The sequence below is a fragment of the Terrapene carolina genome, unplaced genomic scaffold, assembly GCF_002925995.2.
Source record: "Terrapene carolina triunguis isolate 2854851 unplaced genomic scaffold, T_m_triunguis-2.0 Scaffold190, whole genome shotgun sequence".
Lineage (NCBI taxonomy): Eukaryota > Metazoa > Chordata > Testudines > Emydidae > Terrapene > Terrapene triunguis.
Window position 1 is genome coordinate 2,009,253 of NW_020664541.1, and position 19,225 is coordinate 2,028,477.

General features: G+C 39.8%; 1 protein-coding gene across 7 annotated transcripts in view; it reads right to left on the bottom strand.

Annotated features, from left to right (window-relative positions):
* The window catches only part of ERC1 (ELKS/RAB6-interacting/CAST family member 1), a 524,735-nt gene that overhangs the window by 43,496 nt on the left and 462,014 nt on the right, over positions 1–19,225 (bottom strand). For all 7 annotated transcript variants that reach the window (XM_024204585.2, XM_024204602.2, XM_024204575.2 and 4 more), the window contains one exon: positions 11,789–11,890. In XM_024204585.2, coding sequence (XP_024060353.1) covers positions 11,789–11,890 — 102 coding nt within the window. The remainder of the gene's footprint in view (positions 1–11,788; positions 11,891–19,225) is intronic.

The following is a 19,225-nucleotide window of genomic DNA, read 5'->3' on the forward strand; positions in this document are numbered from 1 at the left end:
AGCATAAGCTTTCGTGGGCTACAACCCACTTCTTCGGATGCATATTGTTTCACTCAATATGCATCCGAAGAAGTGGGTTGTAGCCCACGAAAGCTTATGCTCTAATAAATTTGTTAGTCTCTAAGGTGCCACAAGTACTCCTGTTCTTTTTAATAACTGTAATGATACAATTAGACCATTTCCATCAGAACACAGAATAGAGTCTGTTTAACAATTCTTACACACACACACACACACACACACACACACTCTTTATCCTCAAGCTCAAAACACTATTAATGCACAGTTAAGGTTGAAAACTTATTCCACCTACCACAAAAATTCACTACAATGTTAAAGTGGAGACATTAAATGCCTGACAAATCTGAAATAAGAGCAAACCATTTTAAAGTTATCAGCTGACAAAGAAATGTGGAAATGGCTTTCAAAACAAATTCAACTCAAAAATAACTTGTCCAGAAAGTTTCCAGAAAGTTTTAACTTTGGACAGAGTGAGCAAGACAAATTTAAATCTAAATGTAGTTTTGCAAAAGATATGAAGGAGTGAAAATAGGGCTTAGAATGAAATAGCTGCTGCTACCTTAACTGTGGAGTTGCTATTACTTTATCACGGTTAACCTATATGATAGTGACAGTATTTAATAGCTTCATTTTGGTAAAAGCTTGTCTTAGACTTGATAGTCATGAAGCATGGATAAGACAAGACATGACATTTGTACTGAATGTGGTTGGACAGACCTATCCAAATGTCTGCTTATTTCTTTTACTGGGAGAAACCAATACACCTCAAATATGGAGACAGTGGTGTTCAAATGTTTATCTGAGAGAAGTCAAATATAAATATGCAAAAATATGTAGGAGGATGTGTGAAAGGGCCAAGTGTGATGGTAACTGTCTATAAATGGGTAGAGAATGAGAAATATTTTAAGATAGGTGTAACTGCACTCACACTTGTCAGAACCTGACATGCTGATCAGATGCTGTAATGCTTTTTTGTGCAACTGTGTGTATATGACTGTGTGTGTATGGGAGGAGGAAACAGAAAAAATTAACGGAATAACATTGGCATTGCAAAGTCAGCACACTCTACTATATTCATGCTTGGCATTGGCAGGACTGCTTTGGGTAACCCTTCAGCAGCATGGGAGTCCTGCTATCAAGAGTGTGTGCATACTTACTGTGGATAACATTGTAATACCCATGAAGGAACAAAGCAGATAATGAGCCTTCAGTTTCACAATCAAATAATTCACTGAACTGATAGTATAGTGGGATGGAGGACGGTCTATAGCTTCTTTTCTATGCACTTTGGCTGAGTCCCCTTCCCCATGTCCTGTTTAACTCAAACACAAAATCATTATAATAAGGAACACAAAGTACCGAAAGGACAGAAAAAGATGAAACAAAGGAAAGGTAGTGAAATTGGGAGATATTCTGGAGGTCAAAATAAAATTAAGTGAGATCAGAAATATAATTGATCTTTTTGCCTAGTGGAGCAGAAACAGGAAAACGAATGGAGGGAACAGGAGCTTTCTAAGGAGTGAAACCATTCATGACACACTCTATATATAGTTTGCTATCTGGGACTACAGAGTTGTGGACTGAGCCCCACCTGATGGTTTCTTTTAGTAGCCTGTAAGGATATAATCCTTAAAAGGAGTTCCAAAATAATGAAGAGATCTGACACAGTGCATGACTGAAATGCAACCAAGCTGAGGCTAGCCTTCTGTGGATAGCCTTTCCCCACCTATCAGCCATTTCTGACAGAGATATGCAGGGATGGGAAATTATTTTCAGCCACCCTGATGTTCAAACCTTGCTTCAAATGGATGCAAATATGCTGCACAGCAAGTGTACTCCTGAAACCTACCACTGAACACTAGCAGACAGGGATGAGGGCCATGAGTGTCTATACATTTGAGGCATCTGGCAATCATAACTACTTGTTAAAGAGCGTGTAAGAAGGAAAAGGACCTAAAAAAAAAAGAGTGCAGGTGGGAGGTAGGGATGGGTGGAGAGTTTAGCTGGTGGCTGCAATCCCAGAGAAAACAAACGCATCTGTGATTTGATATTAATATTATCAGAAAGAGAGATCTTGGCTATTTGTTGAAATGCAAGCCAGAATGTTTTTCTTTCTCCAGTTGAAAGAGCTGAGAAAAAGCAAGAAAACAAAATGATATCGTCTGGAAATATTTGCATGAGGGCCTGAATTAATCCTGCTCCTTGGTCAGAGGATTCCAGTTTGTTCAGCAATCACTGCAAGGGTTCAAATCCAGCCATGGTGTCACCACTAAATTCAGTGGAGTTATACAAGGCATGAATTTGGCTCAGGAAGTGCAAAGCTTTCCCCAAATCATAGCAATTTATCACTAATGTCTTCCCTTCATTATTTTAAATGGAAACAGAAGAAAGCTCTCAAAAACACACTGCCTGACCTAAGTTCAGCTGCTGCTGCACTGAGACACTTGGTTTCTTCAGAGAGACTGCATTACTGAAGCTCAGGGGCAGGTTCACTTTCCTGTAGATTTGTTTTTTTATAAGAAAAATGAGTTCAAATCTACCCTCCATCACACACTCCTCACAAAACCAAAACAACCCAAAACAAATGAACAAAAAACCATGTGAGGAATTGGAAGGGATCTTGGCTGCTTTGGCAGAACTGCCTTTCTCAGTATCATTTCTGCCAGAGTCAATCAGGAAATCATATTTATAAAACATTCTTTCTGAAATTTTTATACACCATGAACAAATCCCACAGATTAACGTTTTCCAGAGCTCACTCCCTTCACCTTGGGAAAAATCCAGACTCTGGGGGGAAAAACAGGGAAAACACAAAAGAAGGTTGCGTTCTCCATCAACTCTCCCTGTTTAGAGAATAAAATCCACGAAGAAGATGAATCAAAAAGACTTGCAGTGAATTGCTCTAAGGATTTTTAATGTGTTTTAGAAACCCCTAGCTTTTCACAGACGTTTGTCCACATAACAAATCTATTACTCGTTTAATCCCACTGGCAGTCTCCACTTACAAAAGGCTGTGGGGATCTGAACAACAGGGGAAAATTGAGGAGTACTGCCGGAGTTAAATGGGGAACCAAGTTTGGAGCAGAAGGGACTGCTATAGGTCAGAACTGAGGCACACTGACAGAATTGTGTGTGTGTGTGTGTGTGTGTGTGTGTGTGTGTGTGTGTGGGGTTATTACTAGAAGAGCAGGGAGTACTATAATTCAGGACTGAGGTGCTTTGGCAGAGCTGGAGGGGCTGTTTGCACACAGCCAGCCCTGCCTGAATTTAACTGTACTGTCAACTTGTCACTTTCATGAGCGCTAACATTTACAGTGAACACCCTCCCCCAAATGGCTAGTATCACAGTGCACACAATACAAGTGGTCCGGGTCTCCCTTTTCTGTAATGCTCCATACTGTTAATTGTCAGTCTCATTCTTAACTGAGGAAAAGCAGAAAAGTTAGTGACTTAAGGGCAAGATGAGATCAGAACATGGCAACTTCAAACATGTTTCTTTTTGTCTATTGTTTTTTCTCTTCTCAAAAAGTCTTGGAGTCTGGCAGCTCTGCAAAATGGTTCTGGAAAAAACAGGATTGAGAGAGAGAGGAATGGGGGTGGCTAACCACATGATTTCAGTGATGCTGTAGCTCCACACTGCAATTCAATGTGTCAGGAACTACTTGGTCTGGGAAATGTCATTTTGTTAGTTCCTTTAAGTTGTGACAGTTTTCAAGTTAAAAAGGCTACTTTTCAACACTAAATACAACTAACAAAAAACCACATAACAAACCACGGGTTGGGGATAGATATACTTGGGAGGTATTTAGTGTGTGACAGTATTGGCGTAGAAGAGGGAAAGTGTTCCCCCTGGCTAATGAAAATGGTAAGACAGCCACCCTGAGAAAACTGTGTTTGCAGATTGTGCGGTGAAACCACAGATTTAAATACTTGTTTCCCCACATAATTTTTCTGGGTGTAACCTGGGGGCAAGTGAAAGTTCTGATCCTACACACTTCATTAGATTTTATGTTGGTGGCATCCTTTTTGCATGATGGAAAGGGACTTTGAAAAGGGGGATAAGAAAGAAATAGGAGAGTCAGTTGGTGTCAGTGCTTTCCATCACACACACTTTCCAGCAGCTGATTCTCTAATATGTAACAGTGAGTAGCCAGAGACCACACCTCACAGTCCATGTTAAATATCAATTTTCCTTACTGTTCTGGTATTTCATCTATTCCTCCTTCCCACTACAAGGATTAATAGGGAGCAGTAGCAGATACAGCCTTTGCTTGCAAATATAACAATTGCATTGCATACACTCTGGGGATCTGTAGATGTGTGTGCTCTTATCACAGTTTCTGTATTCTTTTGTCTCTTATAGTCTGTTTTAGCATTTATCAGAAATAGAAACCCTTCCCTAAGTAACCACCCGGGAACACAGTCTGTGCTTTTCCTGTTCAGAGGAATTACAACTCTCCTGCCCATTGGTGAGATTAATCCGTCTCTCCTCCCTCTGATAGTCTGTGTGCACAGTGCTCTTCTAGCACTTCACCTGCCTCATGAGCCTTTTTAAGCAATGTCACATGAAATCCACTGTATATCTGACTCCCTTGTCTCTTGCACTCATCTTTGGTTGCATGCATACATTCAAATGGATATCCCAAGTAACATGGCTCATCCCTGTGTTATATTAAGCAGAGGGATGTGGTCTGATTGCCTGGGCCAGGCTACTGTGAGCTGGAACTGAATCCTGGTGCATCTCTCAGTAATTACAGTCTTTACCAGCCAGGAAAGTACAGCTTCTAGACTGGCTGCATGCCCTTATCAGCTCTTATTTTAGTAACTCCCCTCACAAACCTATTTTCACAATTACTATTGGAAATGACTTCATTCTCTTATTAATGCTCCCCATATTGCTAGTCCCATTTTCTGTGTAATTTCCTCTTCTCCCAATTTATATCCTAATAGTATTGGAAGCAATGCACCCTGCCTTTCTTCAGCTATTCCCATACACGTATCTATCTCATGGATGTAAGATGGGTACCTGAGCCTAAGTCCATTCTTTTTAATGGTCACAACTATTAGCTCACTGTTCACAGAAACTTCTAGGCTTGCATGTCTGTTCTCCAACAGACGGACAAGAACTACAAGAGCTCTGGATGGTGAAACAGTAGGAAAATGACCAGCAACTTCAACACAGTACCATAAGCCACAACAGTTATGGCAGAAGCCTGAAAGAAACCAAGATGTTTGGGTTCACAATCCACAGCTGGTACAGAAACCAAACGACTAGCAGAAGAACTTGTCCAACTGTAAGACAGAGAAGAAACAAGACAGTCATGGAACTCAGGGAACAATCTCCTTTGGTTTAAATGAATGAAGTCCTTCTTGCAAGTGGTTTGCTGAAAAGCCCAAATCTTTATCAACAAAAATGAGCCATCTGTTCTGAATGTTTTAGAAACTACGTCTCTATTTGTGCTTTTATTTGATATGTGAGGGTAGTAGGAAGATGATCATTTAATTCATCCCAGACCTACAGATTACACAATTCCATCTGGAAATCTTAGTCTCATCATCCCAAAATCAGGAAGAAGAGGAATGATGCATCGAGAAAGATCAGTTATTTTGTGCTTGTTGATAAGACATAAAAGACAAGACATCTTGAGGATAGCAAATTAGCATGGAGTAAAAAACAAGTTAATGAAATAAATGTATGAACTAGAGAGAAGGGTAATGGGCAGAAGGCATTCCAAAGGATGGAATGTATGTTAGTCTGGAATAGGACAGCCCAGAAGAATGAGAGATGTGACATGTCAGGCTGAAGGACTATATGCTAAAGTGGGCAATGAACTAAGACAGAAGGTGGGAAGGAGATGACGTCTAAGCAGAATGGTAAATAATAAAACACAAGACAAAATTATCAGGTTCATAAATTGCTTACTAAGAACTGGGACAGTAGTAAATATTGGCTTCACTGCTATGGCACTGGTACCTACACCACAGTAGTCAAGTCACTAGGAAGGACAAGCTTTCAACAGAGCCAATGGAGTTATAGCAGAGAAGGTGCAGTATTAATCCAGTAGGCAGGCAGGGCTTGGAAAGAACAGTTACTTATATTATAGTAACCATGGTTTGTCAGGATGTTGTCATCTGTATGGATCCCACTGTAGGTGTGCATGTATCCCATGTGTGCAAGATCAGAATCTTTGGAATAGCAATGTCCCTTGTGCCCCCCTGCCAAAGGTATAGAGGACAGAGCAGATGAAGCCATCCCTCATTTCTCCCACTAATTTTGAATCCCAGATAAGGAGGACAACAAAAAGTGGGAATGGAAGATGGGTTCTGGAATCCACCTGGATGACAGCATCTTGAAGAACCACAGTTGCTATAAGGTAAGTAACTGTTCTCTTCTTCAAGTATGTGTCCGTGGGGATCCCCACTCTAGGTGACTGACAAGCAGTGACCCATCTGGAAAGTGGGACTGAGGAGCCCTGACTGTCACTAACTGAAAAATGTTATAACACTGACCTACCAAATTTGGTATCTGATCTTGCAATCAGGTCAAAAACATTGTATTTAAGAAAAGTAAGATGATTATTCCACATCGCAGCCTTGCAATTTTTGCATACAGGAATGTTCCTGAAGCAAGCAGAGGACATAGCTTATGCTCTAGTGGAGTGAGCTTGAATATTTGGAGGACCATATGATAGCACATTGATATATACACTACATAATCTATTTTGAACTTCTCTGAGAGGAGATGGTTTGACCCTTAGAAGCACCAGAGAGGACAATAAAAAGATGAGGATAAAGTCTAAAAAGCTTTTATTCCATCAAGGTAGGATAACAAGGCCCTTGAAACATCCAAGGTATGGAATTTCTTATCTCCTGGAGAGGAGTGGGGTCTTAAAAAAAAGATAAATTAACAGATTGATTCAAATGAAAGTCCAACACAACTTCGGGAATCAAGTAGGAATGCAGTCTCAACACCACCTGAGCTCTGAAATGTTATGTTTTAAAACAATAAAACTAGGGCTGTCAAGCGATTAAAATAATTAATCGTGATTAACTGTGTGATAAAAAAATTAATTGAGATTAATTGCACTGTTAAACAATAATAAAATACCATTTACTTAAATATTTTTGAATGTTTTCTACATTTTCAAATAGATTGATTTCAATTACAACACAGAATGCAAAGTGTACAGTGCTCACTTTATATTTATTTTTGATTACAAATATTTGCACTGTAAAAAAACAAATAGTATTTTTCAATTCACCTAATACAAGTACTGTAGTGCAATCTCTATCATGAAAATTTAACTTACAAATGTAGAATTATATACAAAAAAAACTGCATTCAAAAATAAAACAATGTAAAACTTTACAGCCTACAAGTCCACTCAGTCCTACTTCAACCAATCGCTCAGACACTCTTACGTTAGCATACATAAAACCATACTATTATTGGTAACAATGAGCAGTAATAAACCAACTATAGCACTCCCATTGCCAATGGCTAGCAGAATTTAACACTTGAGAAGGATAAAGGGGCAGAGTTGATGCTCATACAAAATGAGCATACTCTAAGAAAGAACAAAAGAAAAGGGTATCCAAAATAGATGAATAAGAGCACCTATGGGGATGAAAGGATAAGGTGGAAAGAATCCAGAAGGTAAGGCAGTGAGGCTACAGAGAAGATTGTCACGGTTTGTCACAGGTAAAGCACTTCTGTTACATTTGCAGTCTCTGAGCACACAGTACCACACAGTGCAGCTGTATATATAGTACATACTTGTAGAGGCAGTGCTATGTTTCAAGAGAGCATGTCTACAATACTGCTGTCGTGCACTGAGTTAAGTATAATTAAACATTACCAGTAATTTGGGTCAGGTTCAGATGCTACAGTATAAACATTTAGTTACATGCAGTAAATGTTTTGGTGGCCTCTAGTGTGTGTTTGTCTGCACTGCAGGGACATAAATTCTAGTGTGCACTAGCATGTTATGCACTAACTGCCCCATGTGGAATTGCCTGGTGAGCATTAAAAGTTCCCTACTGAGCATTAACGTAGTACTGTTTGAAATGGGGCTACATCAACATGCACAGTAGAATTCTTAGTGCATGCCAGCAGGGTCCACACAAGCCATGTAGTGTGCAACACACTAGTGTGCACTAGAATTTATGCCTCTCTACAGCAGACTAATGCACCATGGATAAAAGCCCTTTTTCTTCAGTACTGAGCAGAGGAGTATAGATGCCCATGGCTAGAACAATTTCTTGAAAAAAACAAAGCTGGCTTCCTATGCTATCAATCTCTTATGTTAATGAACTTGAATAAATTAACTAAATTTTACAATTGCAAAAATAAAAAATGGACTCTGTGGCCAACAAACCTTCTCTTTCTAGCATATAAGAAGTGGGAAGGGCTGTGGCACACTCTCCCCTTCTAGTATACATGGAACACTGCTAAAAATGTTATCACACTAGGGATCACTGGCTTGGGAGGCACTTATTACTCTCACACTCTTCCCCCTGCTGGGGTATATATGAAGGGCTTGTGCTTGACAGTCTTCTCTGTTGGGATATATTGGAGGAGAGGCCTTTAGCTACCACATTATCCTCAGAATATGTAGTGTTTCTTCTTTGCTTCTCTGCTGTGGCATGGAAGCTGAAGAAAATGTGTGTGCTTAACAGAGAGGCAACTCACATCTGCCTTAATTTGGCAAACTTCTAGTCTGTGAAAATGGTAAAGAAACTCAGCACACTCATTTTCCTAAGCTTTCTTCCTTTCTCAGTACACAGGGTGGTCAATGGAAAGATCTTTTTGATCAGTATCTGCACCACCATCTTTTTAATTTGGAATGAACATCAGTTCGAATGACTCCTACCTTCATAGTGCTTTCTTCCTTTTTGCCATCAACTTACCTCATCTCTCCATCCTTAATGGCATTCTTCAGCAAGAGCTTTACACACATCCTAATTGCTTTACACACTTAACACCAGACAGTAACACACAAGCATTGCAAGAGAAGTGACTCAAAAGGAGTGTGAGATCACCAAGGAGTGTGAATTAATCACATTATCAATTTTTTTCCATAAAAGGGATTTCCTCAGTTCAAATCCCAAGGCATGAAATTAAAGTTTGACTGTCACAGGTGGAATAAATTTTCCAGCTGATTGACTTGATCTGTGCAATGACACATATGTAATGTGGCAATAAATCAGGGGAATGTAGAGAGAAATTGGAGAGTCATTTTTTCTATTAATTTTCTAAGAGTCCCCTATTCTGAGTAGTCATTATTAATAGCCACCTCCTCTGAGTTAATACATATTTGGGGCAACTAGGTGCTTTGGGTCATCTGTCTGGCACTGTTCTCAGCAGCAGAGCCCAACATGCTCAAAATATGTAATCTCCAGGTAGAAATATTACTTGTGAGCTCATTCATTACTGACCAAGATTTAAAAAAGGTTTGGTTACAGAGCAAATAGCTTTGTGAAAAAACAAAAAGGGTCTGACTGGAAACATTTTCCACCATGAGGTTAATGGTAAATTGTAGAGGACACATTTCCTGCTCTCTTTCACGTGAATCATGGTGTTGCTTTGCATATACACATATAAACTCAATTACATGCCCTGGAAAGTTCTCCCCATAATGTCATGAAACAATACAGTAACTTGATTCTCAACACACAGAAGAAATAAAAAACACAACAAATAAGTAGGAAACATTCACATGCATAGACCACGTGAGAAAGGGAAAGGAAACACACCCGGATTTCATGAATCACACAGAAGCAAGATGCAAGAGTGACCGTGGGAAACTTTTCTACTGGTAAGGAAAGCTGATTCTCACCGTTCTGAACAAAATGGCTGAACTAAGAGCATCTGATTGGCTATGCCCAAATACCCTCCTCCTCATCCTATTGGTTGAGAGATGACAAGGGGAAAAAGCCCCAGAGCAGCATGGGAATGAAATAAAGAGTTGGTTAGTATTTAAAGCACAGACATAATTATAAAATACTAGTAGTAGAAAAAAGTGGCCTCCAACTCCCTGTGTCCTCTGCTCTGCTGCTTTCCAATAACTTGAACCATTGGAAACAGCTTTCTTAATTCTCTTTTAAACTTTGCTCAATTACTCAGAATTTACATAAACTGAAAATGTAACCTGTCCCCCACTGCGAGATCATACATAAAACTCTTTTGGTTCTTAAACTGTTCATGCTACCAATGCCTTCATTTTCAGTCAGGTGCCATATACACATTTGGAAAATGCCCTTATTTCACTACAACATTTCAGTGTGTAAAATAGCAGATACTCTTCTACTCCCCAGGAAATTGGGATTTGGAGACCACTGTTTTGATCTTCAATATTGATAATCCTTCTCTCAAAGAAAATAGGTCTGACACCTGCAAAGAATGTCCTGGAGGCCTCAAGCCACTCATTCATGAGGTTCTTCATTTACAACCCCAGGAAGGTGGTTAAGTAGTAAGAAAATTTTATACTCATTCCTGTGTTTGCATCACTTTTATCCCCTCCAGAGCAATGAACACCATGTCTTCAACACTTTTTCACAATATTATTTTCAGAGGGAGTCTGGTGTAGATATGAAAGGAAGTTTTGAAATATGGGATTTTTGGAGGGATGTATATGTGTTTAGGCTCCTCCATTTTCTACTTTCATTCCCCTCAGAACTGCCATGTTACAATGACCCATTCTTCAGCAGACCAGGATGAGATCCAGCTCCCTTCAGAACCCATCAATGCTACTTACAGGTCAGCCAGAGGATTGAGAAAGGTAAGGTATTCCCATCTCTCAGTCTAGGGAGCAATTACAGTTTTTGAATGTTTTAATTAACCTGGAACACGTGAGGTTTCAATGTGAAATTTGTAATTAGGTTGGCAGTCTCTGTGTTACCCAAGGGATGGATATCAAATACATGGCTGATCTTAGTAAATGACACATGAGGCTCTACTATGCCTTAGAAATGGTAAATTGATCTTCTTTCAGTTCATGAGCCACTGAGCTTCAGAAGGAACAACTTGTGCTCATCTGGCATACAAGTGAAGATTTCCTTCTGGGAAATGCAAGTAATTGTCCACACACAATCCAGGGACCAATAAGCTGATCCTGACCAAGATTTCCTGCTATTCACAGAGAGAAATAGTTCAGGACCCTTATTAGAGGTGATTATTCTCATGAGTTACAGCAAGAATGATGAAGCCACTCCAAGCACTCCAGAACAGTTGACTTGTATTACTGAAATCTGAACGTACTAGGAGACAGCTCCTGCCTTATGTTTCATGGGATAGTCAAGACATTACCATTCCTTTGTCCCCTCTTCACCCCACTAAAGACAACTCAGTACTTGGGAGCGTCTGTGCATCTTGCAAGGGTCTTCAAGAAAGCCAGCAAAACAGCTGCAACCATTTCTATCTTCTAAGTTCACTCTGGAATGTTGTTTTTGTTCCCAGATACTTCATGCATGCTGGGAAAAGCTATGACTCAAAAATAATCAGGCCCAGTAGTTAAAAGTCATGGGGGGAGGGGATAGCTCAGTGGTTTGAGCATTGGCCTGCTAAACCCAGGGTTGTGAGTTCAATCCTTGAGGGGGCCACCTAGGGAAGCTGGGGCAAAATCAGTACTTGGTCCTGCTAGTGAAGGCAAGGAGCTGGACTTGAATATCTTTCAGGGTTCCTTCCAGTTCTATGAGATAGGTATATCTCCACATAATATTATTATTATTATTATTAATTTAAAAGAGAAAAGGAGAGAAGTATTACCTGGTCTGGAGAGGGTTTGTGGTTGGTTTGGTTGGAATGGGATGAGGATTTGAGGTGGTCATCCTCATAGTTATCTGCCATCAACTTCATGCGATTCTGAGTCTATGAGGGAAAAAGAATGAGAAATTCAGTTTACTCAGTTGACAGTAAATGTAAGTGCTACAAGGCAGAGGGAAATAGCCAAGGAAATGCAGCTTATAACACTGTGCACTACTCTGTGCATGAAAATCATTGATATTCAAAGTACACAATACTTGTACAAAATTCACAACATACAATAGATTAAGTGTAGCGACAAAGCAAAAGTAAAAATTAGCTAGCACATACAGGCCACTTCACTTCACTGTGCAGCTAAATTAGCTTTGTAATTAACTTTCTCATCCTCTGAGTTGCACCTAATAACGATTGCACTGTGCATGTGTGTACAGGGAAATTAAGTTCTTGATTAAACTGCTTAAGGAAAAAGGCATCAATGTGGACAGCTCAATGAAAACATCTGTTAAATGCAAAGTGTTGGTCAAAAAGAAAACGAACTATGAAGCCATATTAATAAGCGGATACAAATCAATACTGAAGATATTATAAATGGCATAATATAAACCTACGCACCAGAAAAAGTACACTCTCCATTTGAATACTCAAATACAGTTTTCAAAAAGGACATCGCAGAAATGGAAAAAATCCAAAGAAAGTTAAGAAAAATTGAGAGAGAGAGAGTTTGTTATGTGGGAGTTTATAAAGATGAGAAATAATTACTTTGGAAGGAAGATGAATTAGAGGTAACATAATAGAGATATATCAAATAGCAATTGCATGAAGTCAGTTGGAAACTCCTAGTTACTATTTCATAATACAAGAACAAGGTATGTCCAATGAAATTAAAAGGAAACAAATTTTAAAACCGATCAAAATAATTACTTTTTATATTTTTACACAAAGCATAAATCACATATGGAACTCATGGCAACATGATATTGAGCTCCATGGTTTTGTAAAATAAAAAAAAAAGTTATATTTTGTATATCAATAATACCACCACCCACAGTCAGATTAGACAGGATAAAATGTCCTTGACCTGGTACTAGCCACTGCCAGAGACACAATACTGGAGCAGACGTATCCTCAGTCTGGTCCAGTTTGATAATTCCTATGTTCCTCTTTCCTGAATTGCACTTAAGGTAAGGCTGAGGCAATAGTGAAAAAGTAAAAGTGTTTTGTATGGGATTTATTTAATCAGTGGTTCTCAAACTGAGATCCATGGAACACTTGCTGGTAGTCTGAGGAGAGTTGGCATATCACATGGTGCCTGCGCTCTTTGTTTCCAGTTGCTGACCTGCTTTAAGAGACAGTTAAAAATACATTAAATACTAACCTAATATTACTATCCCAACAAGCAAATGCAAGGGGAGGTGTCCCTGAGACAAATGCTCTATTAAAATGTGGTCCTCAAAATATGAAAAAGTTTGAGAATCCTACATTAGACAAGATAAACAACAGTTTTATGTATGTCTTTATACATTACATAGCTAAAGATTTACTAAATAATAATATACATTAAATGAATGTTCAAAGCTGTTTGGAGAAATACCTGTTAGTGATTCACTCTCTCCGTAACTGAATAGTTTCTCAGTAGACGCTGCCACTTTAATGATCCTTCTTAGGATAGAGAATTCAGATTTCATTTGACTGCATGTTGAATAGCAGGGGCTTTCAAAGTTGTTGTAGGCAAATTCTAAATTTTAGATTTTGGGTTAATTTAACAGTGGTTACCACTAAATTGCACTTGAAAAACCAACAACTTAACCTTACAGAATTGTACTGCCCCTTTTCTCCATTAAGGCAAACAAGATCTGAATTACCAGTCCTACTCTTCATCAGTCAATATTAATACTATTAATACTATTTGCGCTTTCATAGCACTTTACAAATAACTAATTAGTTAGTTGTCAAGATGGCATTATGGGAACTGAGATATACTTAACATGAATTTCAATACAGCAGCACTCATTGGCTGCACAAAATGAAAGCAATGACTTTGAGAAGCATTGCATGGTTGACAAGTTTCAATGCATGCTAACACTTGTAAAAACTGTCTTAGAGCCATCATAGGAACAGAAGGCTATACAGAGATAAACATTGGAAAAAGAATGCCTCTCATTCACAAAACTTGTGAAGTGGGACTGAAGACATTATACACATTACTGATTTGTTTTCAAGTGGCTTTCACAATGATCCAATAGGAAATATACTACTAGAACTTAGCAATTATACAGCACTTACTATGTTTAGAGAATTTTACAGACTGTAAGGCTGGGGTTTTTAAAGGAACCTAAAAGAGTTAGGCACTCAGATCCTCATTCCATTTCAATTTGATTTAGGGGCTTAACTCCCTTAGGCTTCTTTGAAAATCCCAACCCAAATTAACTCTTGCAACACCCCTGTGATGAAAGTAACATACAAAACAGTTCACTCAGTCATTTTCTGTATTTCTATTTTTATTTCTTTAAGTTTTCAAAAAGGATTTCTCTCCCTGACAGCCTAACTTCACTTTCTGCTACTTCTGCTGTTAAGCTTTAACCTTGTTCTGATATCCAAGGCTTAGCATGAAGATGTTACAAATTCAGCATTATGATTTCACTGGAAGTTCTAGATGACAGCCATTAAAGAGATGGAATACACGTATCTTTGAAATTTAGCAAAAAATATTAAGATAGAAATAACAAACGTCTATTTACTGGTAGGATACCATTTGAAATGATTTTTTTTTTCAAGTATGAAAATTCTTCGTTGAAGAAGTCAGTCAAAGCAAAGTCATTTGGTTAATAATGAATGATAAAATCCATTCCCAACTCCATGCATAGGGCTGAAGAATAAGGAGTATTTTTATAAGCCTCTGCTTATATTGGGCATGGAAACGAAAAACTTCTATGGACTTCTGAAAGCTAATTGGGGACTTCTAATTAGGAGTCTGCTGAGCGCCTGGAATAACTGTACTGAGTTCCTCTCCTACAGCTACAGAATATGCAGGATGGAAATTTCTAGAACATAGCCTTACATAGCTGGAAGTGTTTATGACGAAAAACAGCTTACTATACTATGGGGAAACATGTGAGTAACTTTCCCCCCTCCCATCTCCAGCATCCTGCAGTCTTAACTGCTACGTCATTGGGCTACTACACAGTCACTTCCTTTCTCACCTTATGGGGTTGTGGCGTACCTCTGCTCAGACCCCATGGCAAGCATTCTTATGCCACTGTAAAAAATCTGTGAACACAGTGGTCTAACCACTATATCCTGTGGGAAGGGAATGAGTGAAGCAGACACATCTGTGGCATTGGGAATGCCTCAGGTGGAAAACTGCATGGTTAGCTTTCAGAACTTGCACACGTAAGAGCTGCGCCTTAGACCGAAATTTTTGCTTTATGTTTCTTTGGGAAAGTAACTGCTGTGTGCATGTGCCACTCAAAGCTAAGGCTGAAAATGGATATAAAACAGCACTTCTGTGTTAGAAACTGACTATGCTAGGTTTCTCAGTTGTCCCAGATGTTTTACCTGATATACCACAGGCTTCCTCAGGTAAGAGATTCCTTCCTTGTGCACCACCAATCACTTAAGAAAAAAGAGAAAACCAAGAGAGGACATTCTTATATAATAATTAATATCAAATAAGATCCTCTCCATCAAAAAAATGAAGTCTCAATTATGGTATCCTTTTTCACATGACAGGGGTGTCAAAGCCTTCATCAGGCCTCCACGGACTCTGAGCTGTTACTCTCTGAAGTATGACCTCTGAAAGGGCATTGGGTTTGTCTCTTGGTTTAAAATAATATTTCCTCCATTGCTATGATGAGCTATACCAGCAACACAAACTCATCTTGTCCTCTGTTTGTAAAAGCCTCCATGAATCTGCTACTTTGTCACTACTTCCCTCCCTACTCCCTCCACCTATTCAACACTGGCCTTCGCGCTGCCCCTTCACACAATCTCACCACTTCTGTTACAAGAACCATGTCTTCCGCATCTCAACATCTGGAACAGCCATCCAGTATCCATCTTCCTCACAGATTCTCCCCCTCAGTTCAAATCTCATCTGAAAATCTCTCTTTTCTTCCTTGCCTGTATCTCTTAATTTCTGTGTGTCTGATCTTTTGTTTTAGTTAACCCAGTGGTTCTAAAATCTTTTCATACTGTACTTTACTTTTTTAGATGAGATATTCTCTGTAGGAATGCCTCTTTTTTGAACACCCTACTTAGGTCCCACATCTCTCCCACTGAAATTACACCAGTTGGTTACATATAATGGGGAAGTATTAAAGAGAAAATATGATGGATGTAGCTGTTTGGTGACACCTCTTTTAAATGTGTTACTTATTTCCTCTCTCCTGATGTAGGATTTCACATTTATTAATATGGGATTTCTCCCTGCTTTAAACTCTCCAGGTCATTGTATAGTTTGCTTCTGCTCACCTTTTGTGTTCACTAGCACTCGAAATTCTGGTGTCTATCTACAGATTTTATCACAGTTAAATTAACCCTTAACAAAGACTGATATGGAGCAAATGCACAGATTGTAGAGAGATGTATTATGGAACTTAGTGGTGAAATACTTTAGAAACTCTACAGGAGTCCTACACAGGGGAGCAAATAGCCGGAACTACCACTACCTGAAGACTGACAGATGTTAGATCACTGAACTCCACGGGTCAATTTAAAAACCACTGATTTAACTCAACTCTATACTACATTTTAGGACACAGTTTGTATAAAATGTTACATTCAATACATTTATACTGTATCATGACCACACATAGTTTTCTTTAACATTTGTGAAGGATGGCCAGTGCCTGGAGGACACCTTTACCTGGCAAGATTTTGAACTCAAATTTCAACTTCAGGGACAGATCACGCTTTCTCTCCAGAGAGGACCTTCAGAGACTAGGGAGAGCAAGAGAAGAACTAAGGCTCTAAAAGTTACACACTGTCTGCATTCAGCCAGTCTGGTTCATATTCATATTGCACTAAGTTATTTTTATCAGATATACAGAGAGGTTCCCAAAAGATTTGCATCAGGATGGGATATTCATAAAATCTATTCTTCCATTACAGAGCATACTAGCAAAAATGACTATTTTCTGACTATGACATCAATGACTATTCTCTCAGTTTTGGTAAAACATCTGATTAGTGGAGTTCCTGGCTCTTCTAACTAGCCTAAACAAGCTTTGTTAATCCTTTAATGTAAAGTTTAAAAAAGACCCAGATTACATCATTGTTAATATAATGACTATACTTGTGACAAATGGATATGTGGTGGAGACAGTATGCCTGTCTCTCAGTGAGTTAAAGGAGTCATCTTCTACAGGCTGCTCTCCCACTTCGTTTCTTTTAGTCAGAGTTGAGGGTTTCACTGAATGCACAGACATGCAGAAACAATGTGTAAATAAATCCTCCTCCTCACCACTGCAAGGATAATGCACAGACTTAATCATAATCATAGAATATCAGGGTTGGAAGGGACCTCAGGAGGTCATCTAGTCCAACCCTCTGCTCAAAGCAGGACCAATTCCCAACTAAATCATCCCAGCCAGGGCTTTGTCAAGCCTGACCTTAAAAACCTCTAAGGAAGGAGATTCCACCACCTCCCTAGGTAACCCATACCAGTGCTTCACCACCCTCCTAGTGAAAAAGTTTTTCCTAATATCCAACCTAAACCTCCCCCACTGCAACTTGAGACCATTACTCCTTGTTTTGTCATCAGGTACCACTGAGAACAGTCTAGATCCATCCTCTTTGGAACCCCCTTTCAGGTAGTTGAAAGCAGCTATCAAATCCCCCCTTTCTTCTCTTCTGCAGACTAAACAATCCCAGTTCCCTCAGTCTCTCCTCATAAGTCAAGTGCTCCAGCCCCCTAATCATTTTTGTTGCCCTCCGTTGGACTCTTTCCAATTTTTCCACATCCTTCTTGTAGTGTGGGGCCCAAAACTGGACACAGTATTCCAGATGAGGCCTCACCAATGTCGAATAGAGGGGAATGATCACGTCCCTCGATCTGCTGGCAATGCCCCTACTTATACAGCCCAAAATGCTGTTAGCCTTCTTGGCAACAAGGGCACACTGTTGACTCATATCCAGCTTCTCGTCCACTGTAACCCCTAGGTCCTTTTCTGCAGAACTGCTTCCTAGCTATTCGGTCCCTAGTCTGTAACAGTGAATGGGATTCTTCCGTCCTAAGTGCAGGACTCTGCACTTGTCCTTGTTGAACCTCATCAGGTTTCTTTTGGCCCAATCCTCAAATTTGTCTAGGTCCCTCTGTATCCTATCCCTACCCTCCAGCGTTTCTACCACTCCTCCCAGTTTAGTGTCATCTGCAAACTTGTTGAGAGTGCAGTCCACGCCATCCTCCAGATCATTAATGAAGATATTGAACAAAACCGGCCCCAGGACCGACCCTTGGGGCACTCCACTTGAAACTGGCTGCCAACTAGACATGGAGCCGTTGATCACTACCCGTTGAGCCTGACGATCTAGCCAGCTTTCTATCCACCTTATAGTCCATTCATCCAGCCCATACTTCTTTAACTTGCTGGCAAGAATACTGTGGGAGACTGTATCAAAAGCTTTGCTAAAGTCAAGGAATAACACATCCACTGCTTTCCCCTCATCCACAGACCCAGTTATCTCCTCATAGAAGGCAATTAGGTTAGTCAGGCATGACTTGCCCTTGCTGAATCCACTGTTCCTGATCACTTTCCTCTCCTCTATGTGCTTCAGAATTGATTCCTTGAGGACCTGCTCCATGACTTTTCCAGGGACTGAGGTGAGGCTGACTGGCCTGTAGTTCCCCGGATCCTCCTCCTTCTCTTTTTTAAAGATGGGCACTACATTAGCCTTTTTCCAGTCATCCGGGACCTCCCCCGATCGCCATGAGTTTTCAAAGATAATGGCCAATGGCTCTGCAATCACATCTGCCAACTCCTTTAGCACCCTCAGATGCAGCGCATCCGGCCCCATGGACTTGTACTCGTCCAGTTTTTCTAAATAGTCCCGAACCACTTCTTTCTCCACCGAGGGCTGGTCACCTTCTCCCCATACTGTGCTGCCCAGTGCAGCAGTCTGGGAGCTGACCTTGTTCGTGAAGACAGAGGCAAAAAAATCATTGAGTACATTAGCTTTTTCCACATCCTCTGTCACTAGGTTGCCTCCCTCATTCAGTATGGGGCCCACACTTTCCTTGACTTTCTTCTTGTTGCTAACATACCTGAAGAAACCCTTCTTGTTACTCTTAACATCTCTTGCTAGCTGCAACTCCAAGTGTGATTTGGCCTTCCTGATTTCACTCCTGCATGCCTGAGCAATATTTTTATACTCCTCCCTGGTCATTTGTCCAATCTTCCACTTCTTGTAAGCTTCTTTTTTGCGTTTAAGGTCAGCAAGGAT